The sequence below is a fragment of the Rhinatrema bivittatum genome, chromosome 17, assembly GCF_901001135.1.
Source record: "Rhinatrema bivittatum chromosome 17, aRhiBiv1.1, whole genome shotgun sequence".
NCBI lineage: Eukaryota > Metazoa > Chordata > Amphibia > Gymnophiona > Rhinatrematidae > Rhinatrema > Rhinatrema bivittatum.
The window spans coordinates 32,089,416-32,117,244 of record NC_042631.1 but is presented as its reverse complement, the minus strand read 5'-3'; the positions used below and the strand labels follow the sequence as shown (position 1 = coordinate 32,117,244).

The following is a 27,829-nucleotide window of genomic DNA, read 5'->3' as shown; positions in this document are numbered from 1 at the left end:
CAGCATTAACTTCTGGGCCTGCTTCTCCCTTCCTGCTGCGTTCCCTTTCACCACCTCCTCTAAAGATTTTATTTCCATTTCCACGCTGCTCTTGGGTAAGTCACTCATTTTTTCAATGTTCAAATCGATTTCAGTCCCAGAAAGTGAAGAATATAATCTTTGAGGACTTACCCCAGTTGCCGCAGCGTCGGGTGGTAGAGGATATGGGGGGGTAATCGGAGCGCCGGGACTGAGCGTGATCTCGTTGGCCCAGCAGTGCCGAAATCCGCCCTAAGTCAGCTTCTGCAGCGGCCCCCTCCACCGGCATTTCTCTTGCTACCGCGGTGGCGAAGAACATCTCAATCCTTGTCTGGCCATTCTCAGCAACCGGCGATGATGTGGCGGTAATCTCTCTGAGTTTAGCCTTTCGTTTAGAATGCGGCATGGTTAAAGAAATTTCTTTCCAAGAAATCAGGAGAGAGCGACTTCACCTTCCGCATCAGACGGCGGCCATCTTAGATTCCCTAATTTTTTTATTTCTAAATGTTTAATTATTTTTCTTTAACTCTCTAATATACATATAAAACTCAATTTGAAAGGAAAAACCTCAAGCCCACAGGCAGGCTCCCATCAGAGGAAAAAGCCCTTTCATGTAATAGTATAATTCCAAAAAGACTTTTTTTTTGTCAAGCTCACCATGTGTAAGGACTTTTTCATTACACTGTTCAGATGAAATACGAAGGTGCCTCTACAGTGCTTATTGTCTCTTTTATGTTAAAGCAGCCTCAATAGTACTTATCTTGTCCAATAATAGCCGACATGGCCATGTTTCACAAATTCCTCTGCGTCAGGACTATATTATGAGATTTTCTGCGACCTCCATCTGCTTCTTTCTTCACCTCCTCAGCCAAAGGTCGCAGAAAATTTCATATTATAGTCCTGACACAGAGGAATTTGTGAAACATTTATTTATTTATTTATTTATTTATTTGAAACTTTTATATACCGGTATTAGTAAGCATACATCATACCGGTTCACATTGTAACTTAAAGGCTGAAATTACAATCAACAGGGAGGGGGAAACAGGGAGGAATATACATAGAGCAGAAGGCATTGAAGGTAAAGCATTAAAACTGTAACGGTCTATTTACAGGACTATATATTAAGGCTTAAGCAAGTTACTTACAGGAGTCTATGTACATATGGGTTCAATTTAAGTAGGGGCTGGTGGGGGAGGAGGGGGGAAGGGTGAAGAGTAATCTGGGTAGGCTTGTCGGAAGAGCCACGTGGCCAATTCGGCTATTATGAGGCTGCTTTATTTAACATTATGACATATAAGAGACAATAAGCACTGTAGAGGCACCTTTGTATTTCATCTGAACAGTGTAATGAAAAAGTCCTTACACATGGTGAGCTTGACAAAAAAAAGTCTTTTTGGAATTATACTATTACATGAAAGGGCTTTTTCCTCTGATGGGAGCCTGCCTGCAGGCTTGAAACTAAAAAAAAACACTATGGAAGTTGAAGTTTTCCACAATGGCGGTCTGAGGTTTTCCCTTTCAAATTGAGTTTTATATGTATATTAGAGAGTTAAAAAAAGATAATTAAACATTTAGAAATATGTGATTTATCTAATTTTTTAAATTTTTTTTAATACTAAGGTTTGCCATTTGTAAAGAGAAAAGATATTGTTTTTTTGGAGGTGAAAATAGTATTGAAAACATTTTTTATTCATTACTTTGGAATCTCTAAATGCACAAATAATTACCAGTGATAGTGATTAGATATATACACATACACTGGGGAGCTGTGTTTTGATAGATGTATGGATGACATATTTCATGATATCTTGTCATATTTACTCAGTTTAGACCAGGGCTGGCAGCATATCCTGGAGTTTTGAGCAGAATTGCAAATCTAAAATTAATTAAAGCTAATAATAATTGCATTGTTCTTTCTTCTTCCTCTTCTGTGGAAGTTTTACGCAATCCAAGCGCCAGATATATGTAGTTGGGCTAAGCAACTAATAAGTGGCAACATGCCTTTTTCTGGAATATTAAATTGCAAAGCAATTTAGGTCCCTGTTTTGGTGAAAAGTATTTAGATACATCCAAAGTTATTGTTATCCCCACATTGCAATGTATTAAACTGGAAAAGCTTTGCAGATGGACAGAGATGAAGATGGTCATTTGTTTTGGCCAAAAAACCATGATTATCATTCAAAAACAGAGACATCTTTCAACCTAAAGGCCCTGTTTGAAGATGCAACCTTCTCCTGCTACTAGTATTGATGTATTTCTTCCTGTGTCCTCAGAGCACGCAAAGCGTGGGCAGACGCTGGAAGTACCGCGTAGAATCTCTGAGGAGGAAAACAGTCTCTGGGTAAGGAGCTGCTGTACATGGAGCAACTCCACCTCTTGCTGAGCGGGGTTGCGAGTGACCAAGTGATTTCCCAGTACAAAAGCCCTCACTGTCTTTGCTTCCACAGAGATAGTCTTGGGCCCTGGATGGAGAGCTCTGAGCCACTGTATGACGCAGCTGGAGGAACTGAGGAAGATGAAGAAGAAAAGATGTCTGTTGAAGAGGTGAGCCCCAGATACTGCAGACTAAGTCTGGGTCTAGTTGGGCTTTGATTGTGCAGACACAGACATTCACCGATGATGGCCTTTCTGTTCGAATCTGCACCATTGATTTTGGAGGTGGCAGAAGATATGACAGGTGCTGAGCTCACTGCAGAAGTCTGATCTACCACAGAGAGAGGGCCAGTGCGGTTTATACTTGCATGTTTGCAAAGGGGCATGGAAGGAGAGAGGAACTGGGCAGAGTTAATTTGGCTTTGTTCAGCATGCCATTGATGAAATGTTTGGTCATGTCGCATACCTGCCCTCAGGATACGTTCCCTTCTCAGAGCTGAGTATTCGACTTCAAAGTTCCAAGTCTGCCTAAGAACAAAAAAGGCCTCTGTTGAACAGAAAATCATTTTCAGTCTATTTCTTTCTCTCTATCTGTGCCCTCTTTCTACCCACTGATAGTTTCCAGCACAGGCTGATGGTGCTTCCCTCTTCATAGAGACAACAGAGACTGGTGTGCAGACAGACAAGCAGACACAAGATCAAGAAACCTGGACAGGGGAGTCAGTAACTCAGAGGTAAGACTGCAAAAGGTTAAATAGTGAACATATCAAACGAGGATTTGTGTTCAAGTGAAAGGCTTCTTGCCTGTCTTCTGAGGTGGTTCCTTCCTTGGTCATGAAGGTGAGGTTAATTTGTGTTTTGACTGATAGGGCTGCTATGTTCCTTTTTGACTCCATGATGAGACTAAGGAATATTTAGAGGTTCTTGCTCCCCCTGAGTGCTTTGAATTAATAAAGAGTCTTAGTCCTCCAGGCACTCTGGCAAATTCTCTCTTTCTCTCCATTTGCATATGATAAGACAGGAATGCAGAGGCATTGCTTCTCTTGGTCTCTCTTGTCTTTTCCTCAAATTGCTGATAATTGTGAATTTCATACAAGATCCTTTCTCTCCCCTGGGTGATTTGATTCTCTTTTTCTTGGTCTAATATTGAGGGAAAGGGTTGTCCTTGGGTTATCATTCTCATGAAACTGTTGATGAGCATGATGATGATGGTAGTGACGTATTTATGAGCCACTTTTTTTCTGGCTGTCCATTTTTACTTTGGTTTATCATTACAGGTATCTTTGTGCATCTGTATCTGGACTCCAGGGAGTTTCTGGGAAAGGTCTTTTGTGTCTTCTTACTTTCAAGGAAAAGCGACAACAGATTAAATTAATCACAACATATAACCCACAGCATTCTCTGCAGCCTGAAAAGCCCACTCAGGAGAAAGGTAAGACAACAGAAACCGCTTACTTCAGACAATTTGATGGCAGTTAATGTTCCTTCTCATCTAGATGTCCTCATTGTGAAAGAGGTTGATTAAATAAAGTTATACTAAACTAAACATCAAAATCACAGAACATATAGAAAGACATGTTTTAATGGAACAAATTCAGCATGGCTTTACCCAAGGCAAGTCTTGCCTCACAAATCTGCTTCACTTTTTTGAAGGAGTTAATAAACACGTGGATAAAGGTGAACCGGTAGATGTAGTATACTTGGATTTTCAGAAGGTGTTTGACAAAGTTCCTCATGAGAGGCTTCTAGGAAAAGTAAAAAGTCATGGGATAGGTGGCGATGTCCTTTCATGGATTACAAATTTGCTAAAAGACAGGAAACAGAGAGTAGGATTAAATGGACAATTTTCTCAGTGGAAGGGAGTGGGCAGTGGAGTGCCTCAGGGATCTGTATTGGGACCCTTACTTTTCAATATATTTATAAATGATCTGGAAAGAAATACGATGAGTGAGATAATCAAATTTGCAGATGATGCAAAATTGTTCAGAGTAGTTAAATCTCAAGCAGATTGTGATAAATTGCAGGAAGACCTTGTGAGACTGGAAAATTGGGCATCAAAATGACAGATGAAATTTAATGTGCATAAGTGCAAGGTGATGCATATAGGGAAAAATAACCCATGCTATAATTACACAATGTTAGGTTCCATATTAGGTGCTACAACACAAGAAAGAGATCTAGGCGTCATAGTGGATAACACATTGAAATCGTCGGTTCAGTGTGCTGCGGCAGTCAAAAAAGCAAACAGAATGTTGGGAATTATTAGAAAGGGATTGGTGAATAAAACGGAAAATGTCATAATGCCTCTGTATCGTTCCATGGTGAGACCGCACCTTGAATACTGTGTACAATTCTGGTCGCCGCATCTCAAAAAAGATATAGTTGCGATGGAGAAGGTGCAGAGAAGGGCTACCAAAATGATAAGGGGAATGGAACAACTCCCCTATGAGGAAAGACTAAAGAGGTTAGGACTTTTCAGCTTGGAGAACAGACGGCTGAGGGGGGATATGATAGAGGTGTTTAAAATCATGAGAGGTCTAGAACGGGTAGATGTGAATCGGTTATTTACTCTTTCGGATAATAGAAAGACTAGGGGGCACTCCATGAAGTTAGCATGTGGCACATTTAAAACTAATCGGAGAAAGTTCTTTTTCACTCAACGCACAATTAAACTCTGGAATTTGTTGCCAGAGGATGTGGTTAGTGCAGTTAGTATAGCTGTGTTTAAAAAAGGATTGGATAAATTCTTGGAGGAGAAGTCCATTACCTGCTATTAATTGAGTTGACTTAGAAAATAGCCACTGCTATTACTACCAATGGTAACATAGAAACATATAGAAACATAGAAATGACGGCAGAAGAAGACCAAACGGCCCATCCAGTCTGCCCAGCAAGCTTCACATTTGTAGAGAGCAGTGATGGAGCTGCAACCAAGTGAAATATCAAGCTTGATTAGTTAGGGGTAGTAGGGGTATAGACTTATATATGGTATAGACTTATATATGGAATATAGGGGTATAGACTTATATATGGAATAGACTTAGTTTTTGGGTACTTGCCAGGTTCTTGTGGCCTGGATTAGCCACTGTTGGAAACAGGATGCTGGGCTTGATGGACCCTTGTTCTGACCCAGTATGACATGTTCTTATGTTCTTATACCTTCCTTAAACACAGCCATGCTGGTCATCGCTGTGATGTCATTTACCTTTTATCCAGGCTTCCAGGATGAGGTCCTAGAACTTTATCGAGCATTTACACTGGGTACTTTACACCTTTTAGTGAACTCCCAGGCTTGCTTCCGATTCTTGTGTAGAGAGCCCTAATCCAATCCTGGGGTTAGGATGCACCATTCATAACAGCACCTCCCCTGAGGCTGTCTGGAATGGTGAGCTCCTGTGTGGATAAGGAAGGGAGTAGAAGGAGTAGTGTTGCAGTTGAAAGGTTAAGAAGTGTTGGTTTGTTTTTTTTTGTTCCTCCCATTTTTGGACCTCCAGCTTAGAACCTGGGGGTGACAGTGCTCTTGTCTGGAAGCGAGTGTTTGGAAGGGAAGAGTTTTATGAGGTTTTTTGGGAGTTTTTTTGCCTTTCAAGACCTGTATCTGTCCTGGGAGGTTGTTTCCTCTGCCTAGGAAGACCCAGGAGGGTCCTCTTCATCCTTTCATCCAGTTCAGGAGGGGAAGACAGTGACCAGAAGTGTGCAGATAGAAACATAGAAATGTCAGCAGAAGAAGACCAAAGGGCCCATCCAGTCTGCCCAGCAAGCTTCCACACTTATTTTTTTCTTATACTTATCTGTTACTCTTGGCTCTTTTTAGTAACTTTGTGGTTCTAGTTATCTTCCACCCCCACCATTGATGTAGAGAGCAGTGCTGGAGCTGCATCTAAGTGAAGAATCAAGCTTAATTGGTTAGGGGTAGTAACCGCCGGAATAAGCAAGCTACTCCCACACTTATTTGTTTACCCAGCCTGTGCAATTCAGTCCTTGTTGGTTGTTGTCTGAATGTAAATCCTCTATCTTCATTCCCCCTGCCATTGAAGCAGAGAGCTACGCTGGATATGCATTGAAAGTGAAGTATGAGGCTTAATTGATTCAGGGTAGTAACCGCCGTAACAAGCAAGCTACACCTACGCTTATTTGTTTACCCAGACTATGCAATTCAGTCCATTGTCTGAATGTAAATCCTCTATCTTCATTCCCCCCTGTCGCTGAAGCAGAGAGCTACGCTGGATATGCATTGAAAGTGAAGTATCAGGCTTATTTGGTTTGGGGTAGTAACCGCCGCAACAAGCAAGCTACTCCCCCGCTTTTTTGTGAATGCAAATCCTTTTTTCCACATTTCCTCTTGCCGTTGAAGCATAGAGCAATGTTGGAGTCGCATTAACATGTATGCTTATTGAATAAGGGTATTAATCACCAGGTAGTAGCTGTCATTCCCGCAAGCCCTCCTATGACTCTTCTCTTCATTCACATCCTCTAGACTTTATGGATCCACAGTGCTTATCCCACGCCCCTTTTAAATCCTTCACAGTTTTGGTTTTCACCACTTCCTCCAGAAGGGCGTTCCAGGCATCCATCACACTCTCCATGAAGAAATACTTCCTGACATTGGTTCTGAGTCTTCCTCCTTGGAGTTTTAAATCGTGACCCCTGGTTCTGCTGATTTTTTTCTGACGGAAAAGATTTGTCGTTGACTTTGGATCATTAAAACCTTTCAAGTATCTGAAAGTCTCTATCATATCACCCCTGCTCCTCCTTTCTTCCAGGGTGTACATATTTAGATTCATCAATCTCTCCTCATAAGTCATACGATGAAAACCATCCACATTTTTGGTCGCCCTTCTCTGGACCACCTCCATCCTGTGTCTGTCCCTTCAGAGATACGATCTCCAGAATTGAGCACAGTACTTCAGGTGAGGCCTCACCAAGGACGTGTACAAGGGGATAATCACTTCCCTTTTCTTACTCGATATTCCTCTCTCTATGCAGCCCAGCGTTCTTCTGGCTTTAGCTATCGCCTTGTCACATTGTTTCGCCAACTTCAGATTGGTAGACACTATCACCCCAAGGTCTCTCTCCTGCTCCATGCACATCAGCCCTTCAACCCCCATCGAATACATTTCTTTCGGATTTCCACACCAAAACGTTACCAATAAGAGCCAAGAGTAACAGATAAGCATGAGAAAAATAAGAGTGAAAGCTTGCTGGGCAGACTGGATGGGCCATTTGGTCGTCTTCTGCTGTCATTTCTATGTTTCTATGGAGAGAAGAGCAGAAGAAGGGAGAAGAGAGTTGTGACAACTAGAGACTCTCAAAGGGGTCTTCATCCTGGGACCCAGGACACTGGCAGTTTTTTTGAAGATCAGGTACTGTGTGGAAGGGAATCCCTCCATGTTTAGGATACCCTCACCCCACCTGAGGCACTTCTCTTTCCACTCCCTGGAGGGTAAGCCATTCTCAGGACCCAGCACTGAGGGACACTTTCACAGAGAGAGAGAGAGACTAAACCTGTACTCCAAGAGAACAGTTTAAATCAGGATGTAACTGGAAACCACTTTGTTTATGCAACTTGATTATTCTGAACTAAATCAAAGTAAACGTTTAATTTAGAACACCCCACCAGTGAGTCCAGCCTGTTATTTTCAGTGTACCTATCCCAAAGAGCTGCTAGCAGCATACATGCCTTGGGCCTAGAAGGACATCCTTCCACCCAGAGATCAAGAACCCACACCTCGGGGCAAAAGAACTGGTGATTGTAATATTGGGACTTAGTCCCGGAACTATTTATGGCCCCATCAGAATTCAGCCACACTCTGAATTGGGGTTACACTTATTTAATTTGGCCTTCTGAGATACGTCAACAAACAACCAAACGGGGAATCAAAAATTAGCTTCCAAACTCTGGTCTCCGGTACTGCTTTTATGGGTAATAACCACCTTTTAGGTTATAACTCAGACTGTACACTAGTACCTATTTTTGCTGAATATACAGCTGTGAATTTTTAATATAATAATTTCCTATTTTTTAATATTTTTTTATGCAAATAAAATCTTTCATAATAACTGTGGGTTGGTCAATTTTTGAAATGCCACAACTCCCCCAATGTGAGCTGGCTTAACTCTTTAAGTCAAGAAAAATCGTCAAACTTATCTTATTTAACACTATACACGATTGTTGTTGTTAGGAGCCGCGCTCGCGACGCGACGCGCCCGAGGGGCGTCACTTACCAGCGCGGCAGACAGCCGCAGTTGCCCTGATGAGGTGCTGAATCGTGGGTCCGGGGCCGCGGACCGCAGCACAACATGGCCGCGGCGTTTCGGCTCCTCTTCCGGGTTGCTGGCTCCGCCTCCCTTCAGGGACCAACATCGTTGCCTCTGATTGGCTGCTGGATGCCTCCTGCAGCGGGATTGGCTCTCCCCTGGTGTGCCAGCTGGAAGGAGCTATTTAAGGCAGGCCCTGCACTTCAGACCTTGCCTTGACTTCATCTTGGCTCCTGGCTTGTTCCTGTTGTGATTCCTGATCTTCGGTTGTGACTTCTGACTGGCGGTGTCTTCTCTCTGGCTCCTGAACCCTGGACTGGCTGTGACGTATTCTCTGGTTCCTGATTTCTGGATCGGCTTTGGCGTATTCTCTGGCATCTGACCCCTGGACTGGCTGCGGCATCTTCTCTGGCTTCTGACCTCTGGACTGGCGTTGGCGTACTCTTTGGCATCTGATCTTTTGGACTGGCTGCGAGGTACACTTTGGCTTCCGATCCCCGGACTGGCTCTGGAACTTCCTTTAAACTCTCATTGCCTGAACTATTCTACCTTTGAATCCACGACCTGCTGGAGGCGCCAGCCCAACTTCACTTTCTCCGACCTGCTGAGGACATTCACCTTTGAGTCCACGACCTGCTGGAGGCGCCAGCTCAGCTCTACCTTCTCCGACCTGCTGAGGACATTCACCTTTGAGTCCACGACCTGCTGGAGGCGCCAGCTCAGCTTTACTTCCCACGACCTGCTGGAGGCGCCAGCTCAGCTTTATACCTCATCCTGCTGGAGGGGTCTTCATCCAGACCTTCAAGATAGTCCTAGTCGAGGTTTCGCCAATCAGCGACTGAATATTCATTCTTCGCTGAACCAAGGGTTCACACCCCAGAACCATAACAGTAAGTCAAGGCCATGGACCCGGCAGAGACCTCGGCACTACGAGCAATTCCCGGCCTGGCACAGAGGGTAGTCGAACAACAGAATATGTTAGAAGCCATGGCCGCCTCCATCGAACGATTGAATGCCCGTCTAGACGCTATGGTCGCCACGCAAGTTGCTCCACCCGCAGTCAGGCCACCAACTGCTCCTGCTCCATCTACACTGCAAGGACTTCCTCGTCCGGTAGTACCTTTACCGGTCCCACCTCGGTATGCTGGAGACCCACGCTTATCTTTGGGATTTCTGGACCAATGCAATATGCATTTTCATCTACAATCCGCTCTCTTCCCGGACGATGTTACCAGAACTACCTACATATTATCGCTATTGGATGGTAAAGCCCTCGCATGGGGTTCGGCCCTGTGGCAGAGTGCTGATCCAGTTCTACAGGACTTCCCTCGCTTTACAGAGTTGTTCCGTTTGGTATTTGAAGAGCCAGGAAAAAAAGCAGCAGCCGGATCCACCATCCTGCACCTTCAGCAAGGAGGGCGCGCTCTCATGGACTACAATATTGAATTCCGAACACTGGCAACAGAGCTTCAGTGGGAGGAGGCCACCCTCCGAACAATTTATTTAGAGGGCCTCTCTTCTAAAATCAAGGATGAACTAGCAGCCAGGGAACTTCCTGCCTCCTTAAATTCACTTATTGAATTAGCCACCAGAATCGATCGGCGAATTCAGGAAAGAGTTCGGGAGGGCCTGGGAATTAGACGACGCCCGTCCAATTCCTACTCTCAAACTCCGCCTTCCATGAATACTCGAGAAGCACATTCTAGCGCAACCGTTACTGAAGAACCCATGCAACTTGGCAGAGGACCTCTGTCTCCAGCTGAGCGTCAGAGACGACGTAGAGAAGGACTTTGTTTATATTGTGGAGGTTCCGGTCATCGGATTGCAGGCTGTCCTATCCGACCGGGAAACTCCAAAGCCTAGGGTCCATGGGGGGAGTAACCCTAGGTCTTACTTCTCCAGCTCCCCCACTGACGCTACCTGTCACCCTCACCGTCAAAGGACATGCGTTTACCACCTTGGCCCTAGTGGACTCCGGTGCCGGTGGAGAATTTATCTTGCAAGAATTAATCGAACAATTACAAATTCCTACTCAACTCTGTCCTACACCTTTAGTAGTCTCATCTATCCACGGGGATCCTTTACCCGGGACCATTACTCATCAGACGGAACCTCTGGATTGTCTCATCGCACCAGATCACCGGGAGCAAATTACGTTTTATGTACTCAAAAAAGCCATTCATCCCGTGGTTCTGGGCATTCCGTGGCTACAGCGTCATAATCCCCAATTTGATTGGACTACTCTAAAACTGAAGCAGTGGGGATCTAATTGTCTGGGAGTATGTTTTAACACTACGTCAAGCACACAGAGTTTCATTTGTACCTCTGACCTAGGGAATTTACCCTCTCAATATGAACAATTTGCGGATGTATTCTCCAAAGAGGCTGCAGATATCTTGCCTCCTCACAGGGAGTTCGATTGTGCTATCAATTTGATTCCGGGATCCACACCACCTCGAGGGAGAACGTATCCCTTATCCATTTCAGAGACTCTAGCCATGTCCGAATACATTCAGGATAACCTGCAGAAAGGATTTATAAGAAGATCTACCTCCCCGGCGGGAGCTGGATTTTTTTTTGTCAAAAAAAAAGATGGGACGTTACGACCTTGCATTGATTTTAGAGGGCTCAATGCTATAACCATCAAGGACAGATACCCCTTACCCCTCATCACTGAGTTATTTGACCGGTTGCAAGGAGCCCGAATTTTTTCTAAACTCGACTTACGTGGCGCCTATAATCTAGTTCGGATTCGTGAGGGTGACGAGTGGAAGACGGCTTTTAACACCAGGGACGGACACTATGAATATTTAGTTATGCCGTTTGGCTTAACTAATGCTCCTGCCGTCTTCCAAAACTTCATCAACGAAATCTTCAGGGATCTACTTTACGTCTGTGTGGTGGTTTATTTGGATGATATCTTAATTTTTTCCAACGATTTGCCAGCTCACCGTCAACATGTTCTACTGATTTTGCAACGCCTGCGGGAGAATCATTTATATGCTAAATTAGAAAAATGTGTTTTCGAGACTGATTCTGTTCCCTTTTTAGGGTATATCATCTCTCACCGAGGATTTCAGATGGATCCGGCCAAATTACGTTGTATACAGCATTGGCCTCAACCAACTGGTCTCCGCGCACTGCAGCGGTTCCTTGGATTCGCCAACTATTACCGCAGTTTCATCAAGGATTTTTCCAAGCTCGCGGCACCGCTTACTGCACTCACCCGTACTGGCGCTAATGTTCAATCCTGGCCTGTGGACGCTATTGAGGCATTCCAAACTCTTAAAGACTCCTTTTTACGACAACCGTGCCTGCATCACCCAGATCCCAGACGTCCCTTCACTGTCGAAGTTGATGCGTCCACTGTAGGAGTAGGTGCGGTCTTGAGCCAAATTTCTGTCTCTGGCAAGTCTCATCCCTGCTCTTACTTTTCTAAGAAATTTTCACCCGCTGAGCGCAATTACTCTATAGGCGACCAAGAGTTGCTCGCCATTAAACTTGCTTTCGAGGAATGGCGCCAATGGCTGGAGGGGTCTCCACATACGATCACGGTTTTTACTGACCACAAAAACCTTATCTATTTACAGCAGGCTCAACGGCTCAATCCACGTCAAGCCCGCTGGGCACTTTTTTTTACCCGTTTTGATTTTGAGATCCGATATCGACCCGCCAGCAAAAACATTAAAGCAGACGCGTTATCGCGCTCTTTTGTCAGCGAAGACATCTTAGAGCCCATTCAAAACATCATCGATCCTGCTCGTATTATTCTCTCTGCGTCCTTCACGGTTCCTGTTGGCAAAACAGTGGTACCTCGAAGACTTCGCAACAGGGTACTGAAATGGGGCCATGATTCCCAGGTAGCTGGGCATTCAGGGCAGAGACGTACGCTTGCCCTCCTGCAGCATCACTATTGGTGGCCTGGAATGCGTAAGGACGTTCGCGCCTACGTAAGTTCTTGTCCTACGTGCGCTCAACACAAGGATCCTACTGGACGGTCTTGGGGGCTATTACAACCTCTTCCGGTACCTGCCAAACCTTGGTCTCATATCTCCACGGACTTTATTGTTGATCTGCCGCCTTCTGAAGGTCATACGGTCATTTGGGTTGTGATAGACCGCTTCTCGAAGATGGCTCATTTTACACCTCTACCTGCTCTTCCATCTGCTCCACGTCTGGCTCAACTCTTCATGTTACACATTTTTCGTCTCCATGGCATTCCACAGCACATTACCTCTGACCGTGGATCTCAGTTCACTGCAAGGTACTGGCGGAGTCTTTGTACTACATTCCACATTGCTCTAGATTTCACCACGGCGTTCCACCCCCAGGCCAACGGGCAGTCCGAACGGACCAACCGGTCCTTGAAGCAATTTCTACGAACTTATGTTAATTCTCAACAAGACGACTGGTCGGCCCTGCTGCCCTGGGCCGAGTTCTCTCACAATTTTCACACTTGCACGTCTACGGGGGCTTCTCCTTTTACTATCGTTTATGGACTGCAACCCGCTCCACCGGTACCCTTACCCTTGCCAGTTACCTCTCCAGCGGCCCAGGTAACGGCTCTACATTTCAAACAACTATGGATCCATACGCGCCGAATGTTAAGAAGAGCAGCTGCCACTTCCAAGAAATTTGCGGATCGGCACCGACGGCCAGCACCACGATTCCTTCCGGGAGACAAAGTGTGGCTAAGTACCAGACACATTCGTTTACGGGTTCCCTCCATGAGATTGGCTCCTCGATACATTGGGCCCTTTCCAGTGATTAGACAAGTGGGTCCAGTGACTTATCAATTACGACTGCCTTCCACACTACGTATTCATAATTCCTTTCATGTATCCCTTTTGAAGCCCGTTCTTCTCACTTGGCCCTCTCGTAAGACACCTGTTTCTCCGTTGGTACAGGCTGACGAGGATACCATTTATCGGGTTCAAGAAGTCCTGGATGTGCGCAAACGAGGCCGTAAATGGGAGTACCTTCTTGCCTGGGAGGGTTTCGGCCCAGAAGAGAATTCTTGGGAACCTGCTACCAATATCTTGGATAAAGATCTTCTCCGGACCTTTCATGTTCGTCATCCCGAGAAGCCCAAGCCTTCTAGAGGGAGGCCTAAAGGAGGGGGTACTGTTAGGAGCCGCGCTCGCGACGCGACGCGCCCGAGGGGCGTCACTTACCAGCGCGGCAGACAGCCGCAGTTGCCCTGATGAGGTGCTGAATCGTGGGTCCGGGGCCGCGGACCGCAGCACAACATGGCCGCGGCGTTTCGGCTCCTCTTCCGGGTTGCTGGCTCCGCCTCCCTTCAGGGACCAACATCGTTGCCTCTGATTGGCTGCTGGATGCCTCCTGCAGCGGGATTGGCTCTCCCCTGGTGTGCCAGCTGGAAGGAGCTATTTAAGGCAGGCCCTGCACTTCAGACCTTGCCTTGACTTCATCTTGGCTCCTGGCTTGTTCCTGTTGTGATTCCTGATCTTCGGTTGTGACTTCTGACTGGCGGTGTCTTCTCTCTGGCTCCTGAACCCTGGACTGGCTGTGACGTATTCTCTGGTTCCTGATTTCTGGATCGGCTTTGGCGTATTCTCTGGCATCTGACCCCTGGACTGGCTGCGGCATCTTCTCTGGCTTCTGACCTCTGGACTGGCGTTGGCGTACTCTTTGGCATCTGATCTTTTGGACTGGCTGCGAGGTACACTTTGGCTTCCGATCCCCGGACTGGCTCTGGAACTTCCTTTAAACTCTCATTGCCTGAACTATTCTACCTTTGAATCCACGACCTGCTGGAGGCGCCAGCCCAACTTCACTTTCTCCGACCTGCTGAGGACATTCACCTTTGAGTCCACGACCTGCTGGAGGCGCCAGCTCAGCTCTACCTTCTCCGACCTGCTGAGGACATTCACCTTTGAGTCCACGACCTGCTGGAGGCGCCAGCTCAGCTTTACTTCCCACGACCTGCTGGAGGCGCCAGCTCAGCTTTATACCTCATCCTGCTGGAGGGGTCTTCATCCAGACCTTCAAGATAGTCCTAGTCGAGGTTTCGCCAATCAGCGACTGAATATTCATTCTTCGCTGAACCAAGGGTTCACACCCCAGAACCATAACAGTTGTTCCTAGCAAGAATTTCTTGACTATAGTTGTAGCTCGTGCCCGCCCGACACTAGCAGTGTTTCAACTTGTAGTGTCTGCTTCAGGGGCTGGAGAGTCAATTACAGGATTCTCTTCATCTCTTAACCGCCGTCTTTCTCTGGAACATATCTCTGTTTCTGAGATATGTGCCAATACCCATAAAAGGTGCTGTCATACCTATTTGCTGCATTTTAAGGGGCCTTTCAAAGAATACGACGAGTGAGATAATCAAATTTGCAGATAACACAAAATTATTCAGAGTAGTTAAATCACAAGCAGATTGTGATAAATTGCAGGAAGACCTTGTGAGACTGGAAAACTGGGCATCAAAATGGCAGATGAAATTTAATGTGGATAAGTGCAAGGTGATGCATATAAGGAAAAATAACCCTTGCTGTAGTTACACGATGTTAGGTTCCATATTAGGAGTTACCACCCAGGAAAAAGATCTAGGTATCATAGTGGATAATACTTTAAAATCGTCAGCTCAGTGTGCTGCAGCAGTCAAAAAAGCAAACAGAATGTTAGGAATTATTAGGAAGGGAATGGTTAATAAAACGGAAAATGTCATAATGCCTCTGTATCGCTCCATGGTGAGACCCCACCTGGAATACTATGTGAATTCTGGTCGCCGCATCTCAAAAAAGATATAGTTGCATTGGAGAAAGTGCAGAGAAGGGCAACCAAAAAGATAAGGGGTATATAAAGCCTAAAGAGGTTAGGGCTGTTCAGCTTGGAGAGGAGACGGCTGAGGGGGGATATGATATAGAGGTCTACAAAATCATGAAAGGACTTGAACAGGTAAATATAAATCGGTTATTTACTCTCTCAGATAATAGAAGGACTAGGGGGCACTCCATAAAGTTAGCAAATAGCTCATTTAAAACAAATTTAAAAAAAAATTCTTTTTCACTCAGCACATAGCTAAACTCTGGAATTTATTGCCAGAGGATGTGGTTACAGCAGTTAGTGTAACTGGGTTTAAGAAAGGTCTGGATAAGGTCCTAGAGGAAAAATCAATAAACCGTTATTAATTAATAAGTAATAGTAGCTTGAGATGTATTTAATGTTTGAGTACTCACCAGCTACTTGTGACTTGGATTGGCAACTGTTGAAAACAGGATGCTGAGTTTGTTGGACCCTGGGTCTGACCCAGTATGGCATATCTTACTGTCTTATGTTCTCATAAGCAAAATGCAAGTAAATAGTACTCAAACTAAACAACTTAAGGTCCCATTAAAATGCACTAAGTAAAATCTGTTCCCAGAAACACAACATTCCCAATAGATCTAGACCAGATACATCATATTGTGGTAGATTGGAAACCAGTGTGTCTTGGTTTTATGAGTCTGATGAGTCTTGTCTCAGTAGGACTTTGGTGAGTCTGACCCTGGTTGATCATTTCTAAATAGTATGGTCCTGGTTGGTCTTGGTTTGTTTACTCCTGCTTCAGTGAATCTGATTTCAGTGTATGTGGCCTAATAGGTGGATACTTGTTGAGGAAATGATGACAGTTTTGGCTCTGGAGGATCAGACTTTAGTTACATGAATTTAGATCTAAATAGAAAGGCTGTTCAGACATACTGTAGAAGTTCTCCCTTTGCGGACTGGCAGGATAGAATCCTTGTTGATCTCGGCCTCTCATCTTTGTTTAGGTCCAACTCGCTCAGTCAATATTTTGAATAAGTCCCTTACTGGAGTCCTAAGAAAACGTTCTCACACCCCCAACAGAGAGGCCCTCTCAGAAGCAGAAGCTGCGGCAGGTCTTTCAGGGTAAGGACATGCTTGGGTTTTTGGTTTTTTTTAATTACATAAGGGCCAAGATGACCTTCTGGTTCCACTGGCTTCAAAACAGCCAAGCTGCAGCAATTGCCAACTAATATTACATGATGAGACTTTTTTCAAGTATGCAAATGAAAGGAAGAAGGCAGAGGAGAAAAAGAGAAATGTGGAGGGGGACCAGAAACAGCAGAAATTCTAAACAAATACTTCTGTTTCATATTCACGACCTTGATTCCAGCCAGATCAGTCCAGGTGCAAGGATTTATGCTCCCCTACCAGCAGATATAGACAGAGAACAAGTTTACTGACATCATCCTTTATAGAGTCCCATGCTGCCTTCAGCCTGTCAGTATTTAATATAACAAGCTAACAATTGTAATCATTCCCTTCACCCCTCCAAACCAAAGGGCTTCCAAGAGAGAACAATGACTCCTATCTTTCAAAACTGGGGAAACCAACTTGTGGAAACAAGAAGTAGAGGGCCACAATTGGTCCAGTTCTAACACGCTACAGATTCTGCAAAGCAGATCTCAGTAATGGCTGTTAATACTTGTATTCGAAATATGAACATTTCTGACAATTTGAGAAGGTCTTGGATTGTTCTGGCTGGGCTCAAGGAAAGGAAATTATCATGTAAGATTAAATTTCTCCTTCCTCTTCATCCAGCCAAACCAATCCAAATGTATGGGAATTATCCATACTCGCCCTCATCTGGGTGGGACACTGCCAGTTAATTCTCAAGATACCATAGCCAAAAGCTGCCTCTTTTCTGACTCAGACATCTACTCGATAATTCTTTGCAGAGGAATGTAAGGAAGCTCACATAGCTGCTCTGCAAATTTCCATAAAATAAACCAAACAGAGCTTCATCACAATGAAGCCTGCTAGTATGTGCCCTCAACCCCTTGGGCAATGGCAAACCCTTACTTTATAAGCCTGTCAGCGCCTTAATCCATTGCACTGTTGATGCCTTTGATGCCACTTCAATTGTCCTGGCAGCACGGAACAACAAAAAAGAATGGCAATTTTATTTAATAGATTGATTTTCTGAAACAATCAAAATAGTTTACATTAAAATAATGAATAATACATATAAAGCATAATAAACATTTATTTAAAAATCATGTAGCTTGCAAATTTCCATACAAACAAAGCATTCAGAGCAGTTTACACAGATAACATATATAAAATTGTAAAATAACAGTACTGTAAAACCAGCTAAAAACTAAAACTATTAAAACATAAAGTGAAAGCAAAATTAAAAATTCATCACTCTAAATGCCGCTTGGCACCTCCAAATGCCGCTTAGAAAAGCAATGTCTTAGTGCACTTCCTAAACATTTTATTAACAGTCTCTTTCCTTAATCTCAAAGGGAGAGCATTCCATAATGTTGGCTCTGGCTCTTGTTTGTTGATGCTTACAATCTTTAACAGCAGGTATACATAACAAACCCTGATTTTCTGAGCGCAGTGCTCTAGCTGGAGAATACCATTGTAATTTATTTTGAAGCTCGCAAGGGGTGTCAGCATGAAACACTTTAAAAGTGGTAACTAGGCGAAATCTCATCCTAAATTTTATTGGCAGCCAATGTAAGCCCTGTAGAGTTGGGCTGATATGGTCTCTTTTAGCTAAACCCAGAAGCAATACTACAATAATCTAAATGCCCCACAACAAAAGCCTGAAGAGTGTGCGAAACATCTTGTGGAATCAAAAATTTCAATTTATAGAATGCAGCTTTAGCCAGATGCTTGATATTGACTTCATAGTAAGGTGGAGTCCAGGAACATCCCCAGACTTTTTATTTCAATTAAAATGGGTATGGACACGCCTTCATGCTGTATTACGGTTGATTACATTGCCCAGTTTTTACTCACCAAAAGTAGTCTGGTTTTAGAAATGTTTAACACCAGGCTGTTAGCAGACAGCCAGCATTTTACCTCAAGCATCCATTTTTGAAACGTTTTCTGGGATGTTATCTGAGGTCTCACTCGGAATAAATCATAATAAAAACATAGTAAAAGAAAATTCAACAGATTACCATACTAAAAACCCTAAAAATGTCCACTTCCAATGGCCAGTCAACAATAAAAATAACATAAAAATTGATAAATAAATATTCCTAGTTCATAAGAACATAAAAATTAGTCATCCAACACCTTGGAGAAGAACCAGACTTTTATCAATTTCCTAAACTTAAGGTAGTTTCCCTGCGCAAATCTAAAGACAGAGAATTCCAAATCCACAGCAAGGAAGTCGTTCTAGTATGCTCTAAACCAGGGCTTCCCAAACCTGTCCTGGGGGACCCCACAGCCAGTCGGGTTTTCAAGATATCCACAATGAATATGCATGGTATACATTTGCATATCATGGAGACTTGGTATAGGCAAATTTATCTCATGCATATTCATTGTGGAGATCCTCTAAACCCAACTGGCAGTAGGGTCCCCAGGACAGGTTTGGGAAGACCTGCTTTTAAACAAATTTCTCTAGAAGCTGGCAGTATTAGTAACGCTAACTGTGAAGAACTCCGTAATCTGCTTGGCTGATAAAGAACTATTAGAAGGTTCAAATAGAAAGACACTCCTTTGTTCAATGTTCTATATTTTAAACAAAGGAGTTTAAAAACAATCCTAGCTCCTACGGGAGCCAATGACGTTCTCTGATACACCAAAAATAACCCAAGCAGCTGTATCTTGTAGAAATTGCAATCTTCTCATGGTGGTTTCTGTTATTCTCAAATGGAGGAAATTAGAGTAGTCCGTCCGAGAGAAAACTGGAAATTGTAGTAAGATCTGATTTTCCTGAAAAAAAAAAAGGTTTCAATCTATGAGTCATATGTAATACATAAAGAACCGACTTAGATTAGAAATCTGACTTACTGGATCCTGGAACAAAGCTGTGACTTGAATGTCGTCAGTATAAAAGTAACTACTAAAACCATACCCCTGAATCAAGGTAGCCAATGGGGCTAGAAATAAATTGAAACAGATAGGGGAAAGAAAGACCTTAAGGGACACCACAAGTCATATTCTTTAAATTTGAGACTTGTTCATTTCATTTAACTTAAAAAAAAAAATCTATTGGTAAAGAATGACTTAAACCAACTAAAAACCACCCCTGAAATACCCTGCTTTTCTAGCCAGTATATATTAGTAATTCATGGTCATTTTAAGTCAAATGCTGCACTCATATCAATAGATATCATTAAAACATTCTTCCCTTTATCCAGGCTTAATCTTACTTCATTGGTCAAGGTAAGCAGGCTAGCTTCTGTATTATGTTTCTTCCTAAATCCCGACTGCCTGGGATGAGCATTAACCTTTTCTGCTTAATCTGATAGTTGAGTCAGCCATCACTTTCTACAAGAATTCATTAGGAATGAATGATTAAACATAGAGCAATGGTGCTTTACATCTTCTGGGTTTAATTGATTCTTTTTTTAAAAAAACTGGATGAATTAAGCTTTTAGAGAATCGGAGACCATGTCTTCTCTTAGCCATGTAATGATCAAACTGGTTAACCAATCAGAAAGGAAGATTTCTGGTGCTCATACGAGATAAGTGAAGAGTGGATCCAATTCAGATGTAGAATTATTCATAGAACAAACGAGCTTTTCCACACCTAATTTAACCACAGGATTTTAAGGGCTTTCCATTGACTCTTAACACAACAAATTGTTCCTCTAGAAATAGATTCAGGATCCTCAACCTCCTCTCTCACATAGAGCTCTTCCACATTAATAGCCTTATTCCTTTCAGAACCCAAAGTGGTATTAGTCAATCTGATTGGATGCTATCAATTTTGTTTTTGAAGTAATTCACAAAATCCTCTGCAGTCAAAGGTAGTGAATCAATGGGAACTATAGATTTAAGACCAGATAACTGAGTTACAGTTTTAAAAAGTTTTCCAGCATGATTATCTACAGCCTTAATTGTTTAGTGATAATGGCAGTTTTTGCTTTTTTTTTTATCTCGTATTTACAGTGGTCAATAGCAGATTTACATAAAAAGTTTTGTTTGATTTGTTCTTTTCCTTCTCTCACAATGACACATTTGTCTTTATAACAATCTAAGCCCTAGCAGGGCAACTTTATCTAGAGCCGAGTTTAAAATAGCGTCCCAATTCTGTACCTGGGAGACAGGAGAAAGGGCACTAAAATCCAGGGGGAAATGTTGCACTTCCACTGCCAGTTCTTCTATCTCGAAATTTCTTACATTTCGATAAAAGTGCTGAACTGGATTTTTAAATTTTTTTTTGTCTTCTAACCTTATGGCAACGAACAGAAAAGACCAGGAAATAGGAAACAGTACATTGTAAGATTTCATTTGAAGCAGGGGCAAACTTAAATCAAACGTATGTCTAGCTGCATGAGTAGATGTTTTCACATGCTGGATAAAATCTCGATATTTTTTTTTAACACTTCCAAAAAGTTTGTATCGGCTCCATAAATTGGGTTTTCAACACGTACAGGAAAGTCTGCAACAACAATTAGAAGATAAAATTTTGCTGTACATTCAGAAATAAATTCAAGAAGGTCTATCTGGAGGATTGTACACAATTAAAAGCCAAAAGGAGGTCGGTTCTAATGAGGAGAGGTTCAGTATAAGAGAGCTCTCAACCCGCTTCCCTGACATTATAAATTCTCATTAAATGTAATAGCTTCCTCTCCCCCTTTTCATTTTTCTGACAAAAGGAGAAATTAAGCAGACAAGCTTGCTCAATGAAAAAATCGATCACCAGCCTTCATCCGTGTTTCAGTGATAGAGAGAAATTGCAAATTGTAGTCTAAGATAACATCAGGGATCAGAACGAACTTTGCTACTAGAGAACAAATAAACTAACCTTAATAGTCTCTTGTTATACAATCACGCTACTTATAGCTGGAGAATATTGAGGATAGGTAAGACTGTTGCCTCAGGATAGAAGTATGAGCTGAAAAATTATTTTGGCTAAAAAGGCCATATCAGTGTTTACCAATATTAACAGGAAAGTCTACCCCCCCTGCTAATTTGTTTTGGTCATCCTCTGGGGTCATGTGAACATTTTCAATGCTAAAAGTTTGGGAAGCCATGGCTCGGGAGCTAGAAAGTCTTTCTTCAATGTATACCAGACTTATGAATCGATCCCCGGAGACTTACCTGTCTTCATGGATATGATGGCTTCTAGAGCTTTGCCTACTGTAAGCGGTTTATCCAGAGTTTGCCTGTCTTTCTCAGAAAGTTGTATTCATGGAAGTCTGTCTAGAAACATTTGTACTCCTTGTCATCCTGCTACACCAGCCCAGATGTGTGGGTTTATGCCAACAAGTAGCAAATGCCGAGAGAGGACACACCTTTTTCTGTAGCCTCATTACTGGTTGCTACCACGGTGCAGCTCCAGCATAAGCCAGCATTCTCTGTCTCCAGCAGATGGCAGGATATTTGTCTCCCAGGTTTGGGTTTATTCTCTTCCTGGGTGGGTATTTAGAGCCTTTTCTTATCGCTCTGTGGACCAGGTTGCTGGCTTTTGTTACCAGCTCAGTGAGCCCTTCCAGCAGACTCCCAGCCCCAGAGGTTTTTGGTAGAATTCAGAGGGTGAGGTATCTTTTTATATCTTTGAAGGATCATCTGTGAAGAAAAAAAAATTCTCCCTCTCTCCTTCCTCTCCCCCCTCCCCCCCACATACATTTTGTCCTCTTAAAGTTAAACTTTTTTTTAACAATGCGCTGGACAGTTTTCATTGCTGACTTAATTCACTGGAAAGAGGTAATTTTGGGGGGGAGGGGAAGGAATGCAATTTCAGACTGTTTGAGATCCTCTCTAATCATTGTCCTTCTATACTGTTTTTTTTTAAACAATCGCAGTGAACACGGCCATGCTGTTCAGCTTGTGGGAGCCAATGTTTTAGCAGTATTGCTGGCCTAATCCGTTCAGTTTATATGAGCAGGCTAAATCTCCCAGGAGGGCCAACTCAAACAATACTGATTTAGCCAGCACTGATGACTATAATGTTGATGAGCCCTTAGTTATAGCCCTTGATTGCTGGGACAATTTATTTGAATTTACCTCAGTTTAGGAGTCCGTTTCAGTGGGATTGGCAGCCATTTTGAAATGCAGTATTTCTTGTCCACTGCAATCTTCTTGTGTTGGCCAGGTGCTCTGAGAACAAACGTCACCTAGGAGATGCATCCACAGTTATTACATAATGAATGGCTAGAGGGTAAAACGATTGCCTGCAAAGAAGATTCACTGGTTTTGCCCACCACCTCAGGGATATTGTAAGATGTGGAGAAACTGGAATCCTTCAGGACAACAGATGCAGTAGTTGATTCCAGTGAGACTTCAGATGCCATTGTGCCCTTCTCATGTGTCACCTTGCCAGTGGAATTACATGGATTGTGGCTGCCATGTTGCCCAGTATCCTCATGAATAATATCACTTTTACTGATGGACGACTTGAAACAAATTGGACTACCTTGCTTATATTGCACATTGTCTAGTCTGGAAGAAAGGTCTTTCCTAAATTTTAGTTTGTCTGGGTTCATATGAAGTCTAAGCAGTGAGTGGGATTGTGATGAGATTTTTCCATATTGACTATAAATCCAAGTAGTTTTAGAACGCTGATGACAAAATACACGTTGCTCTTGGATTATATGTAAGATAATCAATTTTATGTATTATATGTAAGATTAATCAATTTTACTTAGGGAATAGCCACTGCTATTAATTGCATCAGTAGCATGGGATCTTCTTAGTGTTTGGGTAATTGCCAGGTTCTTGTGGCCTGGTTTGGCCTCTGTTGGAAACAGGATGCTGGGCTTGATGGACCCTTGGTCTGACCCAGCATGGCAATTTCTTATGTTCTTAAGATCCGCTTGATATTAGCCAGTCATCAACATAAGGAAAGACTTAGTAATTTGTGTTTCCTGAGAAATGCTGCTGCCACTGCTAGGCATTTGGTGAACTTGTTAAAGTTGTTGTGGAGTTGATGCTGTGATGTACCGAGAGCTTCAGTGCTGAAAGTGCCCCTTTTGGTGCCAATGTATATGGGTCCAAGGAAGGATTCCACGACAGTCTGGTGCCGAAGACTTATTCGCTGAAATTTTCAGCATCAGCAATCCTTGCACCGAATCTTTGCCATGATGTTTCCTAGCAGTTGACGCTGATGGAGTATGTATTGAAGCTGCAGCACAGTGCATCTTACTGGATGGCACCAAACTACCATATTCCTTCTTTTTTGCATCTACACGTGAAAAATTAGAATCTCTACTCCTCTTCTATATATGAGGTTCTGGGTTTTTTTTTTTTTTTTTTAGGAGGATCCTTTCTTAGCTGAAAGGGAAGACATATCGTACATCAATTTCATGCTTCTAAACTTAACTGCTCATGGCAACTTCTTCCCTTAAGGGCCATACATGGAGGAGTTGTGTGAACGACTGAAACACTTTAGACATAGATCATGTAAGTCTTGGCTACTCATCTTGTACCTACATTTGGCACAGAATTTAAAAAGAGTTTTCCCTGATTTTGGCAATTTTGCCAACATGCATGAGTGAAAAACCAAAAGCTTATAATCCTGCTTTTTTTCTGGTTCAAGAAATCAGCAGACGAAATATATATTAAAAAAAAAAAACCCCAAAAAAACCCCTAGAAAAACTAAACAAAAAAAATTGTTAAAATTCATAGCAACAGTGAAAGAGAACAGCAAAACTGTTTTCCATTAGTACGCTTCAGTGGACAAAAAAATAATTCTGAAATGGTTCACACAGTGGCAGCAGCGTGGGAGCTTCCGCACATGCTCAGAAAGACTTCTCGGTCTTTTGGAGTTGGGAGAGAGTTTTTTTCCACATTGGCACAGTGGAATGATGTCACCCAGTTGTGCGGCTGTTTGTTCCTGCTTATCAATGGACAAAAACTGAAATTCTCTACTAGTAGAATTTTGCATCAATACCTGATTACATTACCTCCTCCATCATTGGCTTCTGTGTCCTATGGGTGTAATTTTCTGCAGATCTTCCTCCTGCAGCTGGAATGTGTAGGTAGGATGTCCTCTGAGGTAGCTTTACTCAGTTCATTGTAACTATAGCATGAACCTTTTTTTTTCCTCTCTCTTCTGATCCCAGTGCTGAGGAAGTGAAGTTTGAGATTGAAGCATGGGCAGGCCTGTCAGGAACTGACACATTGGAGGTACTCCTGTATCGTGAGACAGAAGGAGTGACTGCAGTGGGAGAGCTCAGCATTCCCCAGGTAAAATACCCAAACAGTATAGCAAGTCACAGCCTAGAACTAAATAACAGAATGATTGTCCAGGAAAAATGTGGTCCATTTGGGCTAGTGCTGGGGCCATTACAGAAGCAATGTGTGAAATGCAACATGGAGATTGAAGTCTATATTAGCCCCAGGTGGAAAGATGCTTCTTTATCGCATGGGTGGAAGGAGGCAGGTCTCAGGACTTTACTCTCATATGAATATGGCCACTCTGTTTCTCTCATTGCATTTTCCACCAAAGACTTTTTTTTTTTTAGCATCACCATCATAATAATAGCAATAGTGGAAACATTAAGATTCTAAATTTCAGTCATTGAACATGATTGAGAAACACAGAAGAGGAGGAGGAAGTGAAAGAATCAATGGAGGCTCCTCGGTATCTAAAGACTCTATGGCTGTCTGAGCAGATATTGCTTGCTCTCAAGCAGTCCTGCATCTTAGAAATGTTAATTGACTGGCTTACAAATTATGTTGAATTTAACCCTTCATCACCCCCACTGTGATGTCTCTCCTTTATTCAAGGATCTGGGTGCAGTTCAGATTTTTAAGGTTTCCCTCCATCCTGCACAGTCGGTGCCACAGAAAAAGAGGCCAATGCCCTCTCCCCAGATCTCCCTCTTCCTCAGCGTGCACACCCAGGAGGAGACTCTCCCTCGCTGCATGGATTGTGCCACTCAGGCTTGGAGTGTGGAAGACCTTGTGATGGATGCCACAGGTAGGAGAAGGGTTGTCTTTTGCATGCCAGAGTCTTACCTTCATTTGCAGAGAAAAAGAATCTGCCACACACAGACCAGCTTCAGAACTTTTAATAAGAATAATTCATCCTAAAATGGGGAAAAAAAAAAAAAGGTACCTTATAGCAGTGTTAGAGATTGAGCTGAGTGGATGGTGTGTCTAGATGTTAGGGCAAGAGGCAGACTGCAGTGCTGCTGATTGATGTGAATAAGTTGTGTGTCAGGGTCTTGAAAAGAGAGTATAGGGTGTGGTTGTGGGGGGAAGGGGGGGGTGAATGGTGGAAGATGATACTGAGAGGCCGAATGGAGCAGAAGTGGATATTTTATTTACCGAGAGAAATATTTTTCGGGGTGATGGATAGATATTGCTCAGGAGAGAAGGCTGGAAAAGAAGTGGTGAATTCTGTGATAGGTCATCTTGGTGGTTCTGAGGTAATACTGTAGGGGGATCCCCGATATTTTACCACTGGAGGCCCCAGAGATGAATCTCGGCCACAGAGGGGACAGAGTTTGCGAAAGATGGATACGGACAGCAATCTTCCAGTCAAGACCCTTTCTCCCGCAGGAAAAGAAAAAAACCATATGAGAACTTTAACCAGCATATCAAGAGCTGCTTGTGTGCCTTTGACTATAAGCCACTGGGTAAATAAACCAAGGCAGAGAGAAGAAAACCAACTTCTCCCTAAGAGCAGAGGTCAGAATGGACCAAGACGAGTCCATAGGCAGAGCTAGGCCCCATCCAGGGACGAAGGAAGAATTTGCGGTCATGGCAGGACCCCCCTGAGAGCTTAAGGGGGGGGGGGGGAAAGACCTGCAATGTGGAGAAAACGCCCTCCACTCACTGCCTGATTATGCAAGAACCTTATGCATAATCATAGGCTGGCCTGTATGAAAAGGGGCAAAGAGGGAGGAGAAAAAGGAAGAGCTGACCACCCAAGGGGGAGACGATGCGACTCTCTGTGTGGAGGGCGGAGAGGCTCGGCTGTGGTCGAGAGGCTGAAGAGAGAGGAAAGCCCTGCCTGCTATCGGACAGCCGTAGACCGACCAGCGGGAAACCCTGCCCCAAATTCCGGGGCAGTCCAGAGCAGAGAGAGGCTCCTCTTCAGCCATCCAAACCCAGGAAGAGCAAGCCGAGACGATCCCCGAGATCTGCCAGAGATGGCTCTCGAGGTAAATAGAGGGAATCTCCTGAAGTTATTGGGGATAATAAGTTAACTATCGGTCTTAGTATATATTGTGCAGGCTAAGGTTTTTGGCCTGTTTAAAGCCACTAATGGTGCAGATCTGCCTTTAGCATAAGCTGGTGCTCAGTAGCTAGGATGTTAGAGAGATGCACTGTTTATTTATTTATTTATTTGCATTTTTTATTTACCGACATTTGTTTAGTAACCTCACATCGGTTCACAGATAACAGAAACATTGCAGCTGTGCGAACTAGAACAAACATATGCAACAGTGCTTTACAATAAACATTTACAATAATCAATAAACTTTACAATATCTTTATTGTAAAGATTATTTTATCTTCTTTATCTTCTTCTTAGTGCCAAGCCTGCAAAGTCTGACAAATAAAAGCCTCATTCTGTGGATAAAACACGTTATCATTCCTATAGGATTTGGATTGTGTGTGATGTAGAAATAGGGAAGCACTGCTGCCCCCGATAGGTGTGGGGGAGGGAATATGAAGGGACAGGTTCCTGAACCCCTCACATCACGTGCAGTCCTGTGGAGGTTTTCAAGACCTGAGTGGAGGGAAAGGGGAGGGTTTGTGGTGTTTCTTTTCTCAAACATCTCACATCTTATAAAGAGCTCCGTTTTTTTTTTTCCTTTCAGGAATTGACCTGCGGTACACGAGCAGAGAGGATCTAGAAAAGCTTCTGGAGCCAGAACCAGAGCACCTGGAGGCCTCTACATCCCCACTATCCCTCACTACGTTAGAAGCCCAGTACCAGGACAGCAGCACCTCTCCAGTACTCCAGTACAGCCTGGAACAAGAAGACTCATTGAGGGTAAATCCTGGATATGAGCAGTACTTCCTGTAAAGTGACCCCCCCCCAACCTGAGGGCAGCAATCAAACCCCAACAGCCTTGCTGGAAAGAGCCATTCCTGCCAGTGTTCCTTCTAATTGTTTCTGTATGTGCGCGGGGGGGAGGGGGCGGGCGAAGTGCTGTAGTGCACAGGGGTCCTCTCCCATGATGCGTTGTTTCTATTCTATCACCACCTGACATCACCGGGGACCCTGAGCTCTCTCTTTCTCTCCTCCATTCTCTTTGTCTCATTTTTTCCATCTTTC

General features: G+C 43.5%; 2 protein-coding genes across 3 annotated transcripts in view; one reads left to right on the top strand and one right to left on the bottom strand.

Annotated features, from left to right (window-relative positions):
* The window catches only part of LOC115079545, a 67,784-nt gene that overhangs the window by 14,232 nt on the left and 25,723 nt on the right, over window positions 1-27,829 (top strand). The window contains exons 5-12 of the mRNA XM_029583187.1: window positions 2,295-2,362; window positions 2,469-2,565; window positions 3,013-3,128; window positions 3,672-3,826; window positions 16,428-16,545; window positions 24,657-24,780; window positions 25,324-25,516; window positions 27,369-27,544. Of these exons, the coding sequence (XP_029439047.1) occupies window positions 2,295-2,362; window positions 2,469-2,565; window positions 3,013-3,128; window positions 3,672-3,826; window positions 16,428-16,545; window positions 24,657-24,780; window positions 25,324-25,516; window positions 27,369-27,544 (1,047 nt within the window). The remainder of the gene's footprint in view (window positions 1-2,294; window positions 2,363-2,468; window positions 2,566-3,012; window positions 3,129-3,671; window positions 3,827-16,427; window positions 16,546-24,656; window positions 24,781-25,323; window positions 25,517-27,368; window positions 27,545-27,829) is intronic.
* The window catches only part of TMEM216 (transmembrane protein 216), a 59,235-nt gene continuing 50,323 nt past the window's right edge, over window positions 18,918-27,829 (bottom strand). For both annotated transcript variants that reach the window (XM_029583205.1, XM_029583203.1), the window contains one exon: window positions 18,918-19,356. In XM_029583205.1, the coding sequence (XP_029439065.1) occupies window positions 19,290-19,356 (67 nt within the window). In that variant the 3' untranslated portion in view covers window positions 18,918-19,289. The remainder of the gene's footprint in view (window positions 19,357-27,829) is intronic.